The sequence below is a fragment of the Crocodylus siamensis genome, chromosome 2, assembly GCF_052110815.1.
Source record: "Crocodylus siamensis isolate JL-2025a chromosome 2, ASM5211081v1, whole genome shotgun sequence".
Taxonomy (NCBI): Eukaryota; Metazoa; Chordata; order Crocodylia; family Crocodylidae; genus Crocodylus; species Crocodylus siamensis.
In genome coordinates, this window is record NC_143396.1 from 264,957,490 (window position 1) to 264,981,051 (window position 23,562).

The window sequence follows — 23,562 nt, forward strand, 5'->3', positions numbered from 1 at the left end:
ATTTATCAGGGGTGCTCATCAGGATCTGGGGGAACATCTGTTCACCAGAGCGCCCCAAGGGATGACGAGATCGAACAGTCACAAACTCCACTGTGACTAATTCAGGCTGGACATAAGAAAGAACTTCTTCACTGTCCGAGTCCCCAAGATCTGGAATAGACTGCCACTGGAGGCGGTTCAGGCACCCACTTTGAACGCCTTCAAGATGCATTTGGATGCTTATCTTGCTGGGATCGTATGATCCCTGCTGACTTCCCACCCCTGGGCAGGGGGCTGGACTCTGATCCTCCGGGGTCCCTTCCAGTCCAAATGTCTATCTATGACTATGACTTTTTGTGGGGGGTCAACTGTGGGCTGTCCCTCTGTATTCAGTAGGGGTCCTACAGTAGAGTTTGATTCTGCGCCCCCCCCCCCCCTTGCTCCCCATATACTGGTAGAAGGACTTTTTCTTGTCCTTTATTTTGGATGCCAGCTTGATCTCCATAGCTGCCTTGGCTTTCTGTATCTCATACCTGCAGACCCTGGTTATCTAAGTGAACTCTTCTCAGGTTGCTGAAACTTTTTTTTGTTGATTATATGCATCTTTTTTCTTTTTCAAAAGTTCCCTAATGTCCCTGTTGAGCCAAGTGGATCTCTTGGCTCCTTTCTTGCTCTTTGATCATGTGGGAATAGACTCTTTTTCAGCAGTGAGGATTGCTCCCTTGAAAAGGAACCATTGCTCCTGAGCTCCCAAATTGTCCAATCACTGGTCATAGATGGCCTTTCTAACTAGCCTCCTGAGTTTGTCAAAGTGCCCTTCTGGAATCTAGGACTTCTATTCTACTAATTGGGATCCTAGCCTTCCAGTGGATGGTGAACCTAATCGGACTGTGATCACTGTCACCCAGAATACCTCCAATTTTCAGGTCCCCTACCATGTCCTCCCCTTTGGTAAGCACCAAGTCCAGAGTGGCTTTGCCCCTAGTCGGTCCTTCAATAACCTGTGACAGGAACAGGTCATCAGTAGCTGGCAAGAAATTAACCGACTTGCTGGAGCTGGCTAAATGGTCCTCCCAACAGATGTCAGGGAAATTGAAGTCACCCATGACGATCAGGTCTTTAGTTCTAGCTGCATCAGTCAGTTCCCTAGAGAATGCTTGATTGTTTTTCTCTTCTTGGGAGGCAAGTCTGTAGTAGGCTCCCACCATCGGTTCTTCTTCTCCTGACTCCCCCCCCCCCTTTGTATCTTGGCCCAGAGGGTCTTGAGGGATCTTTCAGTTCTATCAAGCCTGACTTGCAGGGAGGGGTACCGTTGTTTATGTAGAGGGCCACCCCTCCTTCCTTCTGCCCAACTCGATCCTTCCTGTAGAGCCTATAGCCCTCAAAATCCACTGCCCAATCATATGTCACATCCCACCAGGCCTCTGTCAGCCCAATGAGGTCAAAATCCTTGTCTACCAGGAAAAGAGCCAGTTCCTCCTGTTTGATGCCCATGCTTCTGGCATTTCCATAAGGGCACCTGCATTCCCATCTGGTTGCCTCAGTTTTTCTGTCGCTGTGTGGTATGTTAGGGCATAGGTGCTCACCTGGGTATCCACTATGTTGATGCCCTCTCCCAAGTCATTATGGGAAGAGGATTCATGTTCAGCAGTGGATTCATGTATAACAGTGGAACCTCCTCCCTCTCCCCCAGATGTGCCTGCTTAAAAACCCTCCTCAGCAAGTCAGTGATTTTGTAGAAAAGAGCCTCCTCCCTCTGCCTGTGAGGTGAGTGCTGTCTCTTGCATGTAGACCACTGCTGTTGAACTGCATACCAAGCATAACCTTCTGGTTATCCAGCAAGGGTGGTTTCACCCCTTACCAAAAGTAAAATCGTATTGTATGTGCTCTTAAGTACTGATATGAACAGTACCAACAGTTGTATGGTATTGAGATGCTGGGTACCAAAGTTACAGGGGGGAGGGGGCACTCTCTAGTTTTAGTGGTTTGGCTCGAGCAGAAATGAGATTTTTTTTTTTCTCTCAAGGAGTGGGACTGTCAGTATAAAAAACTGGGAAGGGGATTCTGTTTGGATCAGATATTTTTCTCCTCCCTGCCCAAATCTTCAGTTCAGCTCCTGAACAAACAAAATAAATTATTTGCACATATATGTCACTTCTGATGATATTTGTGCTTGTATGCTTGGAGTTCAAAGTGTATTCTTTTGTATTATGGCCTTTTAAATGTCATCTTTGAGAATTATTTGATAGTGTTGACTGTAGAAGTAAGAGTAGAAATGAGTGAGAAGGAGTACCTGTCAGAAAACATAACCCTTGTGCTGTCAGAAAACATGTAATCCTTGTGAACCAGCTGCTGATCAAGCCAACTCAGAAATTCATGGTGGCTCTGATCTATCTTCTATTGATTTCCACCCACACTTCTAACTAGAATACATCTACAATTGTCAGTCACAATTCAGTTATATACTTTGTTTTTTGTTTCTGAAACAATTTTCTCAGTACAAGTGGACACATTCTCTTAAACGTTTAGTTTAATTTGACTGATAATGGACAGGGATCAAGCTCTGTTATGGTGCTCTGTTATAATAAAAATTTGGCTTAAAAATCAATTTGTATACTCTCCAGGGAATATATCAAAGAAAACAATAGCAGCAAAACAATATGCCTTTAAGCTTATGTAAGTGTTCAGTACTATTAGTGAGTGAGCATTTTATCTTTGGGCATGATGATAGATAAGAAACAAGTTGAAAGATAGCTATTCAATCACAATTATTTAATCAGCTTTCTAGGTGATAATTCAAAGGCTGAGGTTTATTACTTGTACAGTATGACCCTGAGAGCATGTTCCATATCAAAATGGTGTTGAATAAATATACAGTGCTAAAATGATGTTCAGTTGCATAATACATTACAGGCAGTCCTCAACTTACAACAGTTTGAGTTATGACTAACCACAATTCCAACATTTGTAAATGGAAACCCGGGGTTCGACATTCCTACCTGGGTTTCAACTTTACAACACTAGATGCTGGAGACAGAGATGGGTCTTTCAGTGGAAGGGGAGAGGGAAGGGAAGGGCCGTTGAGGAGCAGGGCAGGGCTGGGCCTCTGCAGTGAGGGAGGGGCTGGGACAGAGACTGAGGCAAACATGGCTGGGACAGAAGCTGTGGCTGTGCCAGGTTCTACAACCAGGGGTTATGGGCAGTGGGAGAAGCTGCGAATCGTCAAGCTGCTCCACCAGCTGCATTCACCAGGGAGAGGCAGGCAGAGCTGGGTGGCTCTCTGGCTGCTCATCCAGTTGCCTCCGCTGGGGCAAGGCAGGCAGAGCCAAATGAGCCTTGGGAGAAGCCACAGCTGCCCAGCTCTGCCTGCCTTGCCCCAGTGGGGGCAGCTGGGGGAGCAGCCAGGCGACCACGGCTTCTCCCAAGGCTCATCCAGCTGCTCCCCCGGCTGCCCCCACTGGGGAGAAGCAGGCAGAGCTAAGTGGCTGTGGGCTTCTGGTGACTCCTACTGCTTGTCATGAGACCGGGGGCAGGGGGACTTGTGACCCTGGATCAGATCGAGATGCGGCAGGCTGTGGCTGGGGCAGATCTGGGGGCACATAGTGCCCCCCCATACCCTTCCAGACACATGGTTGGAGCAGCAGGGTGCTGCTTCTCGGGGAGCCATTTGTAGGGCAGCTCCTTTAAGAATCTCCTTGGACAGTTTCTTTAAGAAAGCAGACAAGACTCCAGAAAAACCTGCAGCCAAGACTCCTGAGAAGACTCCAGCCAAGAACCCTTCAAGAAGTCCAGCAAAGTCACCTCAAAGAAGTCCTTCCAGATGTTTGCTATTTACAATATAAATACATAAATAAATGCATGTAGACAAGTAATATAGCTACAATTATTTATTTTATATAATTGAGTACTATACAAAATTCTGGGTTATTTTTGGTGAAAATAGGGTATCAGGCCTCAGTTCAGGAACCAATCCTACATTCATAACATTGTTTCCTATGGGAAAATTGTTTTTGAATTACAACCTTTCGACTTAAGGTGCGGTTTTCAGGAACCAATTGTGTTGTAAATCCAAGGACTGTCTATATCCATTTTCATATAAGTATTGCGCACATGTCATTTTTTGTGGCACTCCTACAGCCCCCGCCACACTCTAGAAATAATAATAAAGTATAAAACCATAATTATTCTTTATGTGAAATAACTGTTCTAGTTGAGGAAGTTTTAATGTCTCATACAAGTATTGCTGTTGCAGCTATAATATTTCAGTGCTTTATTTCTGTGAGGATTATGGCTCATCAAACTACTGTTTCTGTCTTTGCAGTGCCAATCTTTCTAAAGCTGCTTGGGGAGCTTTGGAGAAAAATGGCACCCAGCTGATGATCCGTTCCTATGAGCTTGGAGTTCTTTTCCTGCCTTCAGCATTTGTAAGTTCATAAGTTGTCAGGAGAAGTCTACAAAACTGATAGTCTGAAAATACATGCAGAAGGAACTTAACTAAATAATTAATTCCCATTGTATACTTGTTTTATGGGTTTCTCTAATTTGGGGGGAGTTTATAGCAAGTAGAGTTTACAGAAGCTAGTGCTTCTAACAGAACTCTACCCCACCCCCTTCCCCCCCTCAATCAGGCTTAAGTATGGTGCTGAAATGGCTTTCACTGCTTCCTGCAATGTGCAGTGTTGTGCATACTTTCAAAACAGAGTTCAGAATTTTGTGCTTAGCTCCAGATTCTTATGGACAGAGACACTGGGTCCCCTAACAGCAGTGTTCTTACAGTAGTTGCATAGTTTAAATTATATCTCTTGGTAAATTAAATAAAGCAAGCAACTGAAAGATTGCTGTACCTATTGTGAGTGCAGTGTCGTAAGGATTCAGAAAGGGATAAGCATTTTTTGTCACAGTATAAATTGTCATTTGTAACTAAAAATAAGATTTTTAATTACCTTTTAAAGTATCAGTTTTCTGAAATCAACTCATAATAGTCATTGGGCTCTTCCATTTTGCTATCTTGCAGACTTGCTTCTTACAGTAAGATTCCAATTCCTTTTTAAACCTCTGATACCTTTATAACAACCTCTTTGTGAAGGGCCACTTTGGAGAGCAGAATGGTTGCTGCACAATATGGTAGGCAGATCTAGTTTCAGTAAACAGATTTTTATCTGAGAAGACAGTTTGAGTAAAGCAGAATACTGGGAATTGGTAGCTGTAAGTTCCTTTCTTTACTTTGTCTCTGTCTTCTTCCAGAGAAATTAGGCAAAAATTTTAAAGAACATGCACAAAACTTGAGCGGTTCAGGTTTTAGGTGTCTCGTGGTGTTATTTTCAGAGATGTTAAACACCAACAGCTGAAGTCAGTGGGAGCTTTAATCAACATCTCTTAATGTGGGAACCTAGCTATCACTCTTTGGATAACATATTTAGAGGAACTTTTAAAAAATAGCTTTAGCCTCTCTGAACCTCTTTTTCTCCTGTTAGAAAGGGATAATATTCACCTGTGTTTGCATAGCAGCATGAAATCATTGGATGAAAAATATAAACCAAATTTCAAAATATCAGTCTTTTTACTGCTGTTTTTAAAACACAAAGTAGAATATGAAAATAAGCACACTAAAATTTAAATAATTAAAGGCTGGATACGGCTACATTGGAGATTCAAAACAATGGTAGCAACAGCCATTAGTTTATAATCAGAAAGCATTCAGATTCCTGTCTGTGTGAAGGCCTAGGAAACTTGCTTCTGTTTAGGGAGATACATTTTTGGTCTCTCCAAAAAAAAACTGATGGGCTGAAAATTTCACTTTCCTTCTCCCAGATTTTTTTCACTGAGCACATCATTTCCTCACTTCATTTGACAGAATATCAGTAAGACTATTTTTAAACAAAATATAATGTTATTAAAATATTTACATGCAGTAGCTTGTTATTATAATCTCCTTAATTACTACAATAAGATTGATAGTTTCCTGCTGTGGCAACATTTCCCTGATTTAACATTAAATGTACAAAGAAGCAGAAATGAATGAAATAGGCGAAGAAGCAGTGTCAGTGTACTCTGAGGTCCACTGTGACCTGTACAGGGTGCAGATAAGTGCTCTCTTCTTTATGAACAACGGTGTTTATAGAAAATGGTTGGTCCTGAACTAATATAAGTAAACAGTATAATTTACCAATAGGGACCATCCTGAGGGTATTACTGAGCCCTAGGTTCATTTGGGGCTAGAAAAAGCGTGTTTTAGTAACTTCTGAGAATAGAGTCATGCAGAGAATTGGGCAGAAACTACTACTATACTGAGCCAAGATTAATTTGAAGACTTTGTCCATACTTGACCACAGGGGATAGAACAATGTTTTGGAAAAGCTGGTTGTTCCCATCTATGGCTGCTGCCAAGTAAAGTGAGACATTTAATGGACAAATATCTTTTCAGTATTAACACACAGTTCCACAGTTATTTACAACAGGTACAAAGGTCACCATGTGTAGGCAGAAGATTCCTGTTCTGTTTTATACCTTTCTCACATGAAAGTCTTTATACCTGTCCAAGAAAACATCTTTTTAAATGCAGGTGCAGAACATCAAGGATAATGTTACATTTTCCTGTGCATTTCAGGATCAAGTCATCTGGCTGTGTATTTCCCCTTTTGTTTTAAACTGACTCTCAGATTATTTGGCTTAAATCCTAGTATTCAGCCCTGGCTTTTACTTTCTACATCAGATTTCTTAGAAAAGAGAATAAAACCAGAACACTTTCAGAGTCTCATGATCAAATTTAGAACAAAAAAATCTTGACTCATTCCTTTGATTTTTAGAAATTGGAACAGTCCTCTCTGATGCCTATGATCTAATATTCCTGTTTTTTATCCATTACTAATTTGACTCAAATAAAATTTTATAGTTATCTAAAGCACCAGACTTCCACTTGTGGAACAAATAGGAATAAACTTGTTTACTTAGAGATACTTACCAATAGCTTATTTTTAGTGCTCAAAATTGTAATGGATTTTTTTACTTTCTGTGTAAAACCTGGGGCCAGTGGCAGATGTTGGAGTGGGAAATGGGAGGGGAGGGGAGGTACTGGTGAGGATGGAGGAAAAGAGAGAGGAAAGATTCTTACCCTCTTTTTAGGGACTGTTGCTCTCATGACCAACTCTGAAAGGGGGTTGTGACTGTGCCACTGCACCCCTCTGGATCTACCCCTGCCATGTGCTGGGGGGACTGTGTGGCCCCTTACTTGTGCTTCCCAGAGTGCTGCATGTTCTAGGAGTACTCCAAGATCTCCAGCGCTTTTCAGCCCCTGCCTTGAAAGCTACACTGTCCGTTTTACATCCTTGCTATACACCTTGTGCTCTGTGGTACCAGATTCATTTGGGGTGAGGGGAAATTAAGCTATACCACTCCCCCCATCCCTGGCAACTCTTGCACTTTTCCCTCCTGGAAGGCATGATGGTTTGGATGGTCTCTGGCACCCCTTCATGGCATTTCAACAGTGAAATTCCTAAGTAATGGTTCTATTTAGAACCCTTAGCAGTATACATGCAGCCACTTCTGCCCAGGGACAATTGTGAACTGGTTTCCAATAGGTAACATTCTTGGAACAGTTGAACTGTTATGTCTGTCTGCACCCTAAGGGCTTTATATTGCTTTCCTATTTGGTATTTGGTGATGGTTTCAATAACGGTAACAATGCAGTAGTAGTAGTAGAGGTTAATAGTTTCTGCTACCTTTTCCTTTTAGAAGTAATATCTCTTCTTGGAGTAGAAAGTAAAATAATCTGACATCAAGTATAGGTAATTTTTGTTTTATTTCCCTTTAAAGCAAAAGAGAAAATTAAATATACAAGATGTTTAATGTAAAATTATACCTTGCAAAGTCAGAGTCAAGAAATGCAAAAGCTAAGGGCCAGTATTATCCAGCCAAGAAGTCAGACACCCAAGTGAAACTGGGATGATTTTTTTTCTTTTTTTAAGGAAGATATTAACTGTTTAGCTTTATCACTGAATCAAATTTTTCTCTTCTTCTAATTTCCTCTTTTCATGACTAGATGCAATTTTTATCCTCTCTTTTAGCATTGCAGCCTTTTAGTATGTTCCATAGAGTGCACCTACATTGCAGTTCGTGGAGCTCATGTAGACATACCCAATGGAGCTTTAAATTACTTAACATGGGTACAGCTAGTAGTTTACTCACAGCAGCAAAAAGCTAACTGTGAACTGAAAATCCTGCCCAAGAAGCTGAGTTCTGTCCTTGTGTGGTTCTGTTTTACTTAATGCCCAAGCTAATTGTGTGGTTTTATGCTACATCAAATAGGTTTATATGAGTTGCAATCACTGCAGTCATTTCAGTGTGGACATGTCTTTAATTTACATCATGGATTGTAAGACTCCTCATGTTGCTATAAACCAAAATGTTATGCCAAAAAGTATTTTTCAATGTACGTAGCTTTTTTTGGCAGGGGGTGGCATCTATGGAAGGTGGTTCCAAATCTCTACAAAATGCGGAATTAATTTATTATGTAAAATCGGAGGTTTTTTGTTGAGTTGACCCATGTTTAATTTATTGCAGTAAAGTTCTAGGCCAAATCTTGCAATTCTTACTCTGGACCACCTATGTTTGCGTTACAATTCATGTTTATTTGAAATGTCCTCAACTCTTTGAATGGGCATTTCATTTGTGTCCCTTGTCTTTGTCACTGAAATTGGGGAAATTTCATAATTGAATAGTTTCATAGTAGCTGGAGTCGGAAGGGACCTAGGTAGATCATCTAGTCCGACCCCCTGCCTTGGCAGGAAAGAGCACCGGGGTCAGATGACCCCGGCAAGGTGCTCATCTAACTTCCTTTTAAAAATCCCCAGGCTAGGAGCCTGCACCACTTTCCCTGGAAGCCGGTTCCAGGCCCTAGCCGCCCTGACTGTGAAGTAGCGCCTCCTAATATCTAATCTAAACCTACCCTCTGCCAGCTTGTGACCGTTATTCCTGGTCACTCCTGGCAGCACACGGGGGAACAGGGACTCCCCCAATGAGAGAAGGAGTAAGACTTGAGAGGAATGTGGGCTCACTAAATTGCCATAATGGTGTATAAGTCCAAAATTATTAAGTACCCCCTCTACACAAGCTGAGGATGAGCATCAAAGAATGACTCTTGACCTCTCTGTGCACTACTTTTGCTGGTTGTGATTTAAGGAAAGGCTTCTGGACTTTCTCATTCTTTAATGTAGAATATGTGGCAATATTCATATACAGTAGAGCTTTACTTCTGCTGCAGCAAGGGTTGTACTCTGAACAGCAGCTCCCTTTGCCCTATGTATAGGGATTACAGGTGAGGTCCCAAAGGACTGGAGGAGAGTTAACAGTGCCCAGCTTTATGAAGGGGATAACAGTGGACATCACTGGAACTCATCAGTCTGACTTAAATACGTGAGAAGTTACCAGAGCAAACTCATAAAACAGTTCATTTGTAAACACCTAGAAGAGGAAGGAGTGATCACTAGCAGCCAGCAAACCATTACAACATATAACACAGCTTGTTTTAAAGAAAGTTCTAGTAAGGTTCCTGTCTCATCCCCAGGACACTCAAGCTGATTTATCTTTCTACATATGTCCATGATACCATGGGTCCTAAGAAAGTTGAAGCAAGAAGTAGGTTCTGTGATCCAGATAGACCCAGCATATGCCAGGCAATTTTGGGATCCAAATCTGGTGAATTCAGCAGAGCTCTGGGGTAGTCAAGGGATGTTTTGTGAATGGGTGAGGAACTGGTCTGCATGACTGAGAGCAGAAGAGAGGTATCCACATGACCATCCCTGTAAAGATGGTGTGTGTATTCTGAAAGTAAGTGAGGAACTCCTCCTTAGATAGGTCTCACTTCTTTTCTGCCCCTCTGTCCTTGATCTGAGCTTTGTGGAGCTATCTGCCATATTCAAACTTACTTCGGTGAGTAATGTTAATACCGCCCGTGGGATTTTTCATAAAGATTCTTTCACTATAATAGGAAGTGTCTATTAGGCTATCCTCTGAGAACTCATAGAGGTCACGTGAGGTCCCACACGACTGGATAAGGGATATCTATAGTGCCTATCTATAAGAAGGGGAAGAGGGGGAATCCAGGGAACTACAGATCAGTCAATCTGACTTCTATGCCCAGAAAAATCCAGGAGCAGTTCCTCATGGAATCCATTGCAAAACACAGTGATCAGGAACAGTTAGCATGGATTTAAAAGGAGCAAGGCATGCCTGACCAATTTAATTTCCTTTTATGATAAGGTGACAGTCTCTATGGATGAGGGGAGAGCACTTGACTTTTATGAAGGTTTTTTATGCCATCTCCTATGACATTCTCATTAGCAAGCTAAGGAAATGCAGACTAAGTGAAAGCATTGCAAGGTGGATACATAACTACTTGGATCATCAGACTCAATAATTAGCCCTCAATGTCTATTTGGGAGGAGGTATCAAGTGGAGCTCCCCAGGGGTCTGTCCCAGATCCAGTATTGTGCAACATCTTCATTAGTTACTTGGATGATGAGATTGAATGCATATTTGGCAAATTTGCAAATGACACCAAGTTTGGTGGAGTTGCAGACAACCCCATGGGGCAGGGCTAGGATCCAGAATGACCTGGGTATATTGGAAAAATGGCTAGCCATCAATGAGATGAGATTCAGTAACGATAAGTCCTTCACCTGGAGTGGAATAACCGCATACACCTGTAAAGACTAGGGAATTCCTGCCTAGGCTGTAGTACTGCAGAGAAAAACTTGGGGGTTATGGTGGACCGTAAGCTGATGAATATGAGCAAATAGTATGCTGTTGTAAAAAATGCCAGTAACATACTGGTTTGTATTAACAGGAGTGTTACCTGCAAGTCGAGGAAAGTGTTTCTTTTGCTCTATTTAGCATTTCTAACACTTCACTTGGAGTACTTTTTCCAGTTTTGGACATCCTTTGAGATTTTGGAAAGGAAGTAGACAATTTGAAGAGGCAGGGCAGGACAACAAAATCATGAGAGGCCTCGGAGGCAGGATTTATTAGAAAAGGCTGAAAGAACTAGGGCTATTTAGCATAAAGAAAAGCCTAACGGGGATTTCAAATACCTGTAGGGTGATTATAGAAAGTGTAGAGATGGTCTTCTCTCTGTGGCTAAAGGGGATAAGACTAAAGCAATGGCCTCAAGCAGGCAAAATTTAGGCTGAAGATTAGGGGGAACTTTCTAACTATGAGAGTGGTCAGTCATTGGAACAGACTATATAGAGAGCTGCAGAAATCTCCATGAAAACTTTGAAAAGCAGAGGTAGACACTTAGCTGGGATGGTTTAGTATGGGATGATCCTACCTTGAATGATGGCTCGACAAGACCTTATGAGGTCCTTCTAGCCCTACTTTCCTATCTTCCTGTCTTGATGAGGTTTGTTATACGGAAACAACCACTTATTTACAGGGTTTTTGGTTGTAGCAGCATTGGTTTAAGGGCATAGGCAGGCAAGGTTCTTTCCATAGATGCAGTATCTTTTATTAGACCAACTGAGTAGTTGGAAAAAAGTTCTTGGCCAGCTTTCAGTGCAGTCACCCTTCTTCAGGCATAGGGAGTCTCTGCTGTTCTGTGACTCCAAGAAATGAGAGAAGCTAAAAGTGTGGCAGGATGTCATTGAAAATGTAAATAGGTAAAAATTAGAAAGACAAGAGGCAAAGCAGAAGGGAAAGGGGGAAGGGGAAGAGAACAGAGGAAAAGAAAAAAAAAGCTGAAGGGAGGCATTACAGTGATGAAATACAAGGTAGAAAAGAGGCTGTCAGTGAAAAGGAAAATAGGAGATAAGGAAAACAGGACTGAGAGAAGTTCAAAGTGTGTGAGGTTGTAGTGAAACTATAAATAGGTTAAAAGGAGGAACAAAGGTGAAGCAAGGGAGAGAGGGAGAAGAAAGCAAGGGAAAAGAAAGGCCAAAGGGAAATATTACAGAGGAAATAAAACGGTAAGAAAGAGGTTCTCAATGAAAAAGGAGATTATAGGAAATCAGGAAGACAAGGGCAGAAAAGTGGGGGAAAAGAAAAATGTAAGAGGTCAGGTGAGGCAGGTACCTGATGAATCAGATGTCAGGCAGGTTGTAATGTGTGTTTTGTAAGTTTCCTTTGAGGATTGGAAGAGGACCACGTGTGGTGACGAGGCTCCCACACATTACACATTGAGGATTAGAACTGACAGATTGGAAAGGGAGTGATTGTCTTGTGAGAAGTGTGCATCCACAGGTAATTGAGTATTCGTGTATTTGATAGATTTTCGGAGTGCGTTCATTCTGGTGAGCAGTTGTTTGGTTTCTCCAACGTATTTTCAATCAGGGCGTTTGGTGGGGTGGATGAGATGTATAGTATTTCTGGAGGTGCAGCTGTAAGATCCAGGAATGCTGTGGCTCTGTTGTGGGGTGTAGTTATACTGCGGGTGGTAGAGATATGTTGGCATGTTTTGCATTTCTTGTCCTGGCATGGTCTGCATCCATTTGGTGTGGTTTAGGTCATAGGGAGTTTGCTTCTGGTGATGAGGTTATTGAAGTTAGGTTCTTGTTTGCAGGCTAGGATAGGTGGTTCTGGAAAGATCTCTTTAAGAACTGGATCATCTTCTAGTATGGTTTGCAATTGTTTGAGGAGTTTCTGTATCGGTTCCAGGGAAGGGTGATATGTCATAACTAATGGTGTGTGAGTTAGGGGGATTTTCTTTTTGTATTGCAGCAAATCTTCACATTGTATCCAGGTGGCTCTTTCAAAAGTGTAATCTATCTCTCTGGAAGAGTCTCCTTGTTGGATGAAGGCCCTTTTGAGATTTGTGAGGTGGTGGTCACAGGTATTCCCCTTGCTGCAGATTTGGTGGTATCAGAGAGCTTGGCTGTATATTACAGCTTTCTTGGTGTGTTTAGGGTAATTGCTGGTTCTGTGTAGATATGTATGTTGGTCTGTGGGTTTCTTAGATACGGTGGTTTGAATTTTACCATGTTGGGTATTGATCATGGTGTCCAAAAAGAAAATGCTGGTGCTGGTTGTACTCAACCTGGCGAGATGCAAGCAGTGGGGTACCCTAGGGCTCATTCCTCAGGCCCTCACTGTTTAACATCTTCATCAGTATCTTGGGCAAGGGGGTGGAAAGCATGCTGTCCAAGTTTGCTGATGACACTAAGATGTGGGGCGAGGTGGACACACTTGAAGGGAGAGAGAGACTGGAAATAGATTTAGACAGACTACAAAAGCAGGCAGATGAGAATAGGATGGGGTTCAATGTAGACAAAAGCAGGGTGCTGCAGCTTGGGAGAAGGAATCCACAGGATACATACAGGCTGGGGAGTTCCCCTCTTGAAAGCACAGAGGCGGAGTGGGATCTTGGAGTCATTATTGACTCCAAGATGAACATGAGCCACCAATGCCAGACCACAGCCAGCAAGGCCAGCCATACCTTGTCAAGCTGGTCCAGAGAGGTGATACTCCCCCTCTGTGCGACTTTGGTCAGGCCACAGTTGGAGTACTGCGTCCAGTACTGGGTGCCGCACTTCAAAAGGGATGTGGTCAACCTGGAGAGGGTTCAGAGGAGGGTGAGAGGGCTGCAGGACAGGCCCTATGAGGAGAGGCTGAGGGACCTCAACCTGTTCAGCCTCAGCAAGAGGAGGCTGAGGGGGGACCTGGTGGCTGCCTACAAACTCATCAGGGGAGATCAACAGCAAATAGGTAGAGCCCTTTTCTCCCCAGCACCACCTGGGGTGACTAGGAACAATGGTAATAAGTTGATGGAGAATAGGTTCAGGTTAGAGATCAGAAGGCAATTTTTTACAGTTAGGGTGGCCAAAATCTTCCCAGGGAAGTGGTCCTCGCCCCTACCTTGGGCAAATTCAAGAGGAAATTGGTTGATTACCTGTCTGGGGTCTTGTTAACCCAGCATTCATTCCTGCCTATGGCAGGGGGTCAGGCTAGATGATCTGTTCAGGAGGTCCCTCCTGACCCTAGCTACTATGAAACTAGAGCATTCAAGCAATAGTGTGAAGGAGTGATGATAGTTGAATTTTTGGTGGAAATCAATCAGACTGCAGGCTTTCAGTCCAAATGATGAAGATGTACCTGAGATGCATAGATGGCATTAAGGGTTTGGTGGTCCAGTTCTTGAGGAATTCTTCTTCTAGGTGGGCCATAAAAAAGTTGACATATTATGGGCCCATTTTGGTACCCATACCTGTGCCCATAGTCTGGAAGAAGTGTGGGTTGTTGAAACTGAAGTTGTTGTGTGTAAGGATGAAGTATGAGTTCAGTGATACCTTGAGGTCTGTACTCTGAGTTGTAATCTTGTTCTTGTGCATATTTGAGGAAGGCTTGGATGCCATCCTGGTGTAAGATGTTGGTGTATGGGCTAGTGACATCCATAGTGGCTAGGAAAGTATTGCTGAGAAGGTGGTCTATATTTTTTAGTTTTTGCAGAAAGTTAATTGTATCTTGGATGAAAATCGGTCTTTGGGTGACAAGCGGTTTTAAGATAGATTCAATGAAACCTCATCTTTCTACGGTTAGGGTTCCATAATTTGAAAGGATAGGTCTTCTGGGGTTTCCTCGTTTGTGGATTTTAGGGAGAAGGTAAAAATTTCTCTCAGTGCTGTTTTCCTGATCTCCTATTTTCCTTTTCACAGACAGCCTCTTTTCTACCTTGTATTCTATCACTGTAATGCCTCCCTTCAGCCTTTTTTTTCTTTTCCTCTTCTCTCTTCCCCTTCTACCTCCCCACTCTGCTTTACCTCTCTGCCTTACCTTTTGTGTTTCTAATTTCTACCTATTTACATTTTCACTTGCATCCTGCCACACTTTTACCTTCTTTTATTTCTTGGACTTTCAGAGCAGCAGAGACTCCCGATGCCTGAAGAAGGGTGACTGCACCCAAAAACTTGCCAAGAACTCTTTTCCAACTACTCAGTTGGTCTAATAAAAGATATCACATCTATTCAAAGAATCTTGCCCACTTATTTACAGGAAATAATATAAAGAAATACTTACAGTAAAGAACGAAGTACTGCTGCTGCCCTTGCAAAGGTCTGGGGCCTAGCCATGTGTGACACAGCAAGTCCTCTTGGGAATATAGGCTGCTAACAGACGTGGAAAAAAACAAAAAATCATGTTTTACCAGAAGGAACACTGCATTAATTCGACCTGGCTCTGCAGCATCTGTATAGATTGCACACTTCAGCAGGGCTTTCAGGAACTTTTATCGAAAGCTGATTTCAATAGGCTATTAGATAAAAGTGCTGAAAAAGCCCCACTAATGTGCCTGATCTATATTAGCTTTGGGTGAGCCAAGTCAAACAATGTGATGCCTCTTCTGGGTATGTGATGGGCTCAGTGCGAGGGCACGCCAGGTTTAACGTAAAGTACCATTTTGGGGTGGGTGGAGGGGGGTTATGTCTATAAGCAGCCATAGAGTGTCCAGGATGTGTGGCATCCCAGGAGGCAGTCTGGGTGAGGCACTAGGCATTTCCTGGTATGGCAGGAAGTTTTTGCTTGCTGCTGCCTCACCCAGACTACCTTCTGGGATACCGTGTCCTGGGCACACTGTGTTCCCAGGAAGACTTGCTCTGTTTCACACAGCCAGACATGACTCTAGATAAGTCTCTTATTTCTTACATTCTGTTTTAGAACAACAAGGTATATGTTTTATTTGCAGTTGTGTTTTATGTGAAAAAATACAGTATTTTGTTGAATGGCTTTCTATGTGGAATCCCCCATCTGCTGTCAGAGCTGTTTCACATACTAAGACAAGGCACAGTGGAAAGTTAATAACCCTTGAAGGTTCTCATTCCTATGGGGTGGCCAATTTGGCTTTGTACAGACATTCAAAAATGCTGAAGCTGAATTGATTAGTTAGTCTGAGCTGTGTAGATTGAACTGATAAGGAAATGAACAGACGTTCATTTTTGATTCTGAAAATGCAGCTGCGTGCCTGCAGTAGCTCAGCCCAGAAGCTGGGGGGGACGAAGCACGTCTCCCCGCTTGCCTGCAACCGACAGCTTGGGCAAAGGCTACCCCGCCTACCCTGCCCGGGGTGGGGAAGGTTGGGGAAGGTGCAAAGCATCCTGGTATGCTGGGGGACTGAGAGATAACTTGAATATGGAAGGGATCTGAGACAGAAGTTTCATAGTTAGCAGAGTCAGAAGGGACCCGAGCAGATCATCAAGTCTGACCCCCTGCCATGGCAGGAAAGAGTGTTGGGGTCAAATGATCCCAGCAAGGTGATTGTCTAGCCTTGTCTTAAAGACCTCCGAGGTAGGAGCCAGCACCACTTTGCTTGGGAGTTGGTTCCAGATCCTAGCCGTCCTGACAGTGAAGTAGCGCCTCCTGATGTCTAATCCGAATCTACCCTCTGCCAGCTTGTGACCATTATTTCTAGTCACTCCTGGTAGTGCTCGGGGGAACAGGGACTCCCCCAGTGCCTGCTGGTCCCCTCTGACTAGTGTGTAACAGGGCACTAGATCCTGCTCAGCCTTCTCTTGTGGAGGCTGAACAGGTTCAGGTCCCATAACCTCTCCTCATAGGGCCTGCCCTGCTGCCCCCTGATCATGCAAGTGGCCCTCCTCTGGACCCTCTCCATGTTATGCACATCTCTCTTGAAGTGCAGTGCCCAGAACTGGATGCAGTACTCTAGCTGTGACCTGACCAGTGCCACATAGAGGGGGAGTATCACCTCCTTGGACCTGCTTGAGATGTATCTGTGGATGCATGACAAGGTGCGGTTGGCCTTCCTGACTGCATCCCCACACTGCTGGCCCATGTTCATCTTGGCATCAGTGATGACTCCAAGATTCTTTTCTGCCTCTGTACTGATGAGAAGGGAGTTCCCCAGCCTGTAGGTATGGTGCTGGTTCTTCCTCCCCAGGTGCATCACCTTGTACTTGTCAGTATTGAATCCATTCTATTCTCATCTGCCTATCCCTGTAACCTGTCTAGGTCCGATTGTAGCCTATTCCTCCCTTCTAGTGTGCCCACGTCCCCCCACATCTTCGTGTCATCAGCAAATTTGAACAGGGTGCTTTTTACCCCCTTGTCCAAGTCGCAGATGAAGATATTGAACAGTGCGGGCCCAAGGACCGAGCCCTGCAGAACCCCACTGCCCACATCCCTTCAGGTCGAAAATGACCCATCCACTGCCACTCTCTGGGTGTGGCCCTCCAGCCAGTTGGCGACCCATTTGACTGCGTGGGTGTTGACACCACAGTCCTCCAGTTTCTTAATGAGAACAGGGTGAGAGACAGTGTTGAAGGCCTTCCGAAAGTCCAGAAAGACTATGTCCACTGCTAAGTTCAGTAATCAAATTTAACCAACATCAGTTAAGTGTGATACTACATCCATCCAAGTTTACCTTGAACTAGTTTCGGCCAGTTTATGTGCACTGAACTGGTTTCTGATCACTTATACCCAGTAGTGACACATAGTGGGTGCACGTGCACCCCCTGACAGGCAGCGCTCCCCACTTAGGCGATGGATGGGAAGGCAAGCAGGAGCGCTGGTTCCCCTCAGAGAGCACCAGTTGGGGAGTTGGGGGTGCCAGAAGAAGCGCCCCTGGCACTTCCAGGTTGGTGCAGTCAGCTGCCGGGGGGGGAATCCCCTCCCCCGGTCACTGACTGGCTGCTGGGAGGCGCAGGGGGGCAAATGCCCCCCCTTCCAACTCAGAAGGCACCAGTTCTCCATGCTTATACAGGTTTACATGTTAAATTTGTCCTTAGCCTTTAGCATAGTGAGCTTGTCACATCTGACATGAAATCAGTTTGGTTTTTTTCAGGTAAGCTCAGGATGGAAGAGTGATGAAACAGGAGAGCCAAGAAGTCGGGTGTTAGCATTAGATCTTAAAAAAACACACGGCCTGAGCGACTGGGAGGTGTAGGGGTCTCAGAGGAACAGAGACAGAAGGGGGTTGGCCAGGGTGGAGAAATAGGCAGCTTATTCCAAGAAAGAATGCTTGGGAAGCCAAGAGAAGAGGGAGATTAACCAGACCACAGTGTTTGAGCCTCTTAAATTTCTTTAATCTGAGTAGTGTCCAGCGTTAGAGTGATGTACCAGGGTTGTAATGCAACAGAATTAACAGCAAGTGACTCTGAGGCTTTGTTGACATGTGGAATAACCCACTGTTGTGGTTGGAAAATCTATCTTCTTGGAGAGTCTGAAATGAAGAAAGAGAATGATATCCAGTGCTATTCCCATCTGAAGGTAGAAAAGCGTGCTGAGCTGGTAGGAGCTCTGGTATAGGCATGGTATTAGCATCTGTCATATTTGCTAGTGTGTATTGTGTTGCACATGCAAGATTAGATAACACTAGGTCTGAAACACTGAGAGTCATCTGCATCTATGTACAATAAGGCTTCAATGGTAAAGCTGAAATGGATTCAGCAACTACAGGAAGTGCTAAAGAAAATGTCACATTGAAACTAAAGTCCAGATTTCAAATGCTCAGTCTCTAGATATTGAAAAGCTTCAGTTTAGGCACATGGCCAAATGTTGGATCTTCAAGCATGTTTAGCTCTCAGTAGCTAAATGTGAAAGTAATAAAATGATTCCCACTAGCTCAAAGATACCTGCTTCCTATGTTGGTAAGGCAGCTCTTAGAACCATAGAGCCTGATGGACAGTCCTCTAGTATCTGCACTGGCTTCCAATCCCTTTTCATTTCTGGTTTAGGCTTAGTTGTAATTCTCAAATCACAAAAGATTCCAGTCCCATCTGCATTCAAGGCATCACCCCATCTGCAAACAATATGTAATAGTTGTTGCCTGTATTATTGGAGCAGGCAGGAGCCCTAGTTATGGACTTGGGAGTCATTTGTGGTGAGTTCTGCACAAACACGGCAAAAAGAGAGACTTGGATCTTTTACTCAAGGAATGAGACAAGAAAGAGCATGTGTACACAAACAGACAGAAGATAGCAGTGTTACTTTGGAGCAATGGAGACACTTCAGAAAGAAACACCTAAGCTGAGGACAAATGACCACCTCTTAAAGCAGGGGCGGGCAATTATTTCGAGCAAAGGGTCGTTTTCCAAGTTTTGGCAAGCTATCAAGGACTGCAAGGATAGCCGTGCCCCTTGACAGATGCCCTGCCCCCTAGTCACCATCTTGGGACTGGAAGTCCCTCCCCCCAGCCCCTGACCTTTGCCACAAGAAATCCCTCCCCTTGCCCCCCAGAAGTACTTATTTCAGCAAGGGGGGTTGCCATCACTACAACATTCATTAATTTTATTTCAAAAAATATTTTTGTTGTGATTCATATGCATTTGTATAGTGTACATAGAGGTGATGGTATAATAGCTTAAAATGAAGTCTTACTCTTGTATATTGTGGGAGGGTGTGGCTGGGTGGGTATAGGTTTGTGGGGATATGGGTGTGTGTGTGGGGGTTTGTAGGGGTGTGGGGGAGCATGTGGAGGTATGGAGTGTTGGTGGGTATGGGGTTTGTGGAGAGAGGGTGGCTGGGGAGGTTTGTGGCATGCGTGGAGGGGGACGGTTTGCCCACAGTCCCCCTCCCCACCACCAGTGGCAGGCAGATCCCTTGCCAGCACTCCTCCAAGGCCAGGCTCTGCACTTCTGACCCTGGGGCACTGGTGCGGGCCCTGTGTTCCTGCTTACCACCACTTCCCCTGCCCGTCTGCCACTGCTGCCGTTCTCATGATGCTTCCCCATCCGCCACTGCTCACTGTTCCAGCACCACGTCCCAGCTGCATGGCCAAGACTGCAGGACACAGTAGGAACCAGACTGGCCTGGCTAGCACTGCATGGAGCTAGCTGAGAATTGCGGGGGCTGGGCCAGTTCCTGCTGAGTCCTGCAGCCCAGTGTTGCAACCGGGAACCATGTAGTACCAGAGTGGCAGCAGCTGTGGGTAGGAAAGTAGGGAAATGGCTGCAGCAGGCAGCAGGGGAGTGGCACTGAGCAGAACACAGAGTGCAGCAACAGCTGGGCAGGAGCACGGGACCCATGCCAGTGCGCTGAAGCTGGCACCAGCAGGGGCCCAGGCTGAAGCATGGGCCAGCAGGAGCTCTATGGAGCTGGGCACAGCACCAGCAGGGAGAGGTGGGGAGCCAGCCCAGCTCCATAAAGCCCCTGCCAGCCTGGGCCTCATGCTTCTGCTGGCCTGCCCTGGGCCCCTTGCCTGTGTTGGCCCTGGTGCACTGGCAGAGGCCCTACACTCCCACCCAGCTGTTGCTGCACTCCATGTGCCCACTCACTGCCCCTTCCCTCTGCCTTCCACAGCCATTTTCCTGCTGCCCCCGCCCCACACACACACACCTGCTGGCCACTCTGACACCATGTGGTTCCCGGTTGCAGCGCTGGGGCTGCAGAAGCCAGCTCAGCCCAGCCCTGAGGACGGGGGGTGATTGCCTGCAGTCCTCCCCTGCCTCCTTGCCCCCTTCTTTCTCATCTGAATTTTCCTCTGGCACAGGGAGGCAATAACAGCTAGGCAGAGACTTCCTGCGGGGGGTGGGGGTGGGGTAGGGCCATGCCAGCCTTGCTGCTCCAGCTGCTTAGTCCTATTGCTTGCTCCCCCTAGGCCCTACTGCCGTTGACTCCTGTCATCCTTGACAGGCAGTCGGGGGCAGATTAATATTAATTTTCTAAAATTTTTTTGGAGCCCTGCGGGTTGGATAGAATGACCTGGTGGGCCGGATTTTGCCTGCCCTTGTCTTAAAGGAATCTCCTTTTGCAGTGAATTTCTAGAGACTAGATGAATCTCAAGTCTGATTAACTTTAGGAAATCCTCCAAAAAAACTTCCTGTATGACAAAGCTTTCCCATTCATAATCAAAATGACATCCACAACATCAACCACCTTTCTAACTCCCACTACAATTCTACCTTATAGCAATCCCATATTACCATAAGCAGGGGAAATGAGCCATAAATTCCATCTAATCTACTAAGCACTTAGTAGATATGTTGCCAACATCGTAGATGGAAAATACTCATCCTATCTTGACAGGTAATGACATAAATGTGACAACTATTCAGGCCTCATTTTATCCAGTCTACCAGGCCACTCTCATCTTTATGGAAAAATGGCAGTTTGTGTCATGGTCCATCATATTTTTCTCAGTAACAATATCTGAGAGTTTAGTGGGCTTTATCTGATTTGACAAAGTACTCTGTGTTAGATTAGCCTTTTGTGTGACTGGCATTCAAAAACTAGATTAGAAATTATTCATCTGAGGCTAACAGCTAGTTTAGATATATTTGAAGAATAGCCACTTGGAATACATCACTCTTTATGAAAAGTATTGATCCTATTAAACTGGGTGCAATACAAAGGCATTTTCCTACCAGTAGATTCAGAATGCTTTCTCTTCTTTCCATTTTGTTTTATTTTTTCTCTGCTCTGTTTTTTCTCTTTATGCAACAACACTCTTCTGCATACATTGGTGTACTGAAGTTTACTGTGTTGTGTATATGACTTGCATTTACTCTTTACTGTGTGTGTATTTGTGAGAAGATAAGACCAAAGTGAAAATAACTCCAGTAATTCAAATGTTCAGACTGAACCTGCACAGATCTTATTTAATCCATGTTGTTTTTATTTGTCTAATGGCTTAGCATTCTGAATGCAGCTACTTTTCATTCTTCAAGTGATGTCTGAGGAAGAATGTATCAGTTAGAAATAATCAGTGCATCTGTTTAGATAACTGTTCTCATCAGGGACCTGATGTTTATACCAGGTATAATTAAATAATCAGTTACTATATCTGATAATTTTTCAGGAAGTCAACTAACTCACAAAAACTAATATGTATTAATATTTCTGCTGCTTTTACCTGGTGCGTTTTCTAGTCGTAGCTCTAGGATAAATTGTTTAAATCAGAGGTTTCTCAAACTTCCCTAAAACTGACTATTACTTCTTAGAGTAATTCATGAACACCCAGCCCTCCCATGTCTGAATGCACAACATACTATGGTAACTAAATCATTTTTATAGACAAAGCAACGTTAAGTAAAAAGCTACTTTATATTGTTTCACTGGTGTATCTAATCCCAAAGAACAGTTTTGGTTTTATTCTTCCTTTTCATTAACTGCTGTTGGGGGCTGTTCTGGTTGCTCTTGTTTTTTCAGCTGCTTTGCAGGCATCCAGGATCATCATCGTTCTGAAGATTAACACTGGATTTTCTGTAACACTCGTTGCTCTAGATTGAGGCTGTCCAACAGGCAGAAAAGGGTTAATGGCATTGGTGGCTTGGTGGCATTGCTGCTTCAACCACTACAATGGTGCAGCTCTGAAACCCTGAGGTGAATGCTGCCACCGCTTGTCCCCACTTCTCCTTGCCCATCCCTGAACTTAGGGTCTTCTATGTTGGTGAATAAAATCAGCGACAGGAGAAGAGGGGGATGAGCAGCAGAACCCCCTGGGTTCTGGAGTTATGTCAGTGTCGCATGTGCCAACAGCTCGCTGCTGCAGATGGATCATACGGCTTATGAGATGTTCCATGGTTCAGATCCAGCCTGCAGGGCCAAATGGGTTAGATACCCCTGCTATAGATTAGAAGGTAATAGCAAGGGGTTAGGACTAGTTATACTAGATCACTAGCAAATACGTCATGTACTACCAGTCATCCAAGATGACAAGTTGATCATCACAAATCGATATTATTTGGTCATAGATACCACATGAGCTGCCTTCTACAGCACTGATAACCTTTTGGAGCCACAGCTATGGTGTAGGCATATTTTCCAACTGCCTGGCCTCCAGCACGGGTGCTGTCAAAGTCACCTGCTGCCAGAATTCTTTTAAAGCCCCTCTGTCTCTGTGGGCCAGGTCCTTCCCACCAGCCATATATTGCAAGCCCCTATTCCATAGGATTTTGTGCAAATGGTGAATCTTCCACCTCTGGAGCTGACCCATCTTAATGCTACTAACCCTTTCTGTCCCAGTGGAAAAAGCTACTACCTTGGTATCCGTTTGATACTGCCCAGGTCAGAGTGTTTTAAAAGTGAGTAAAAACTTGATGTCTGGATTTTGTGATGTTTGAGTTGTTCTGACTGTTTGATAGAGACTATGATTCAACTGAACAAAGCCATTGAAAAGACATACCAAGCACTAATGATTTTTCAATTACTATTTAAACCTATTCTGAGGGACAGATAATGAAATGTGGCTTTTAATCACACTTGTGAATTGTGTTAGCCACATGTGGGCTTTAAAAATGATGATTAATATAAGATTCATGGGAAAGAAGCTTAAAATATGTCTCTAATGTGTTTATTTCCTGAATTCTGAACATTTGTGTCAGTACCTTCCTATATGCTAAAAAAGGAAAGTTTGAATGTATCCTAAAGGCGATAGCAAATCTCCAAATGATTCTTGCTTATTCTTTACAATATTTTTTATTTATACAGCACTGAAGACAATGTGCAAGCTGAATACCTTTTTAATGGTTATATGATATTCTCAGATTTATCTAGACTCTGTGGCATAAGATTGCACTTATAGAGGTGGTTACCATTAAACAAGCAGTTCACCAATAAATAGTGGTATTCAGTTACTTCCTCTTGAATGCATTATCTAATATAATTGCGTGGCAGATTTATAATTGAATAGGGAATTCAGTTGCCATT

General features: G+C 44.0%; 1 protein-coding gene across 5 annotated transcripts in view; it reads left to right on the top strand.

Moving 5' to 3' along the window:
• TDP1 (tyrosyl-DNA phosphodiesterase 1) overlaps positions 1 to 23,562 on the top strand; it is a 150,506-nt gene that overhangs the window by 86,202 nt on the left and 40,742 nt on the right. For all 5 annotated transcript variants that reach the window (XM_090033878.1, XM_090033877.1, XM_090033876.1 and 2 more), the window contains one exon: positions 4,301 to 4,403. In XM_090033878.1, coding sequence (XP_089890004.1) covers positions 4,301 to 4,403 — 103 coding nt within the window. The remainder of the gene's footprint in view (positions 1 to 4,300; positions 4,404 to 23,562) is intronic.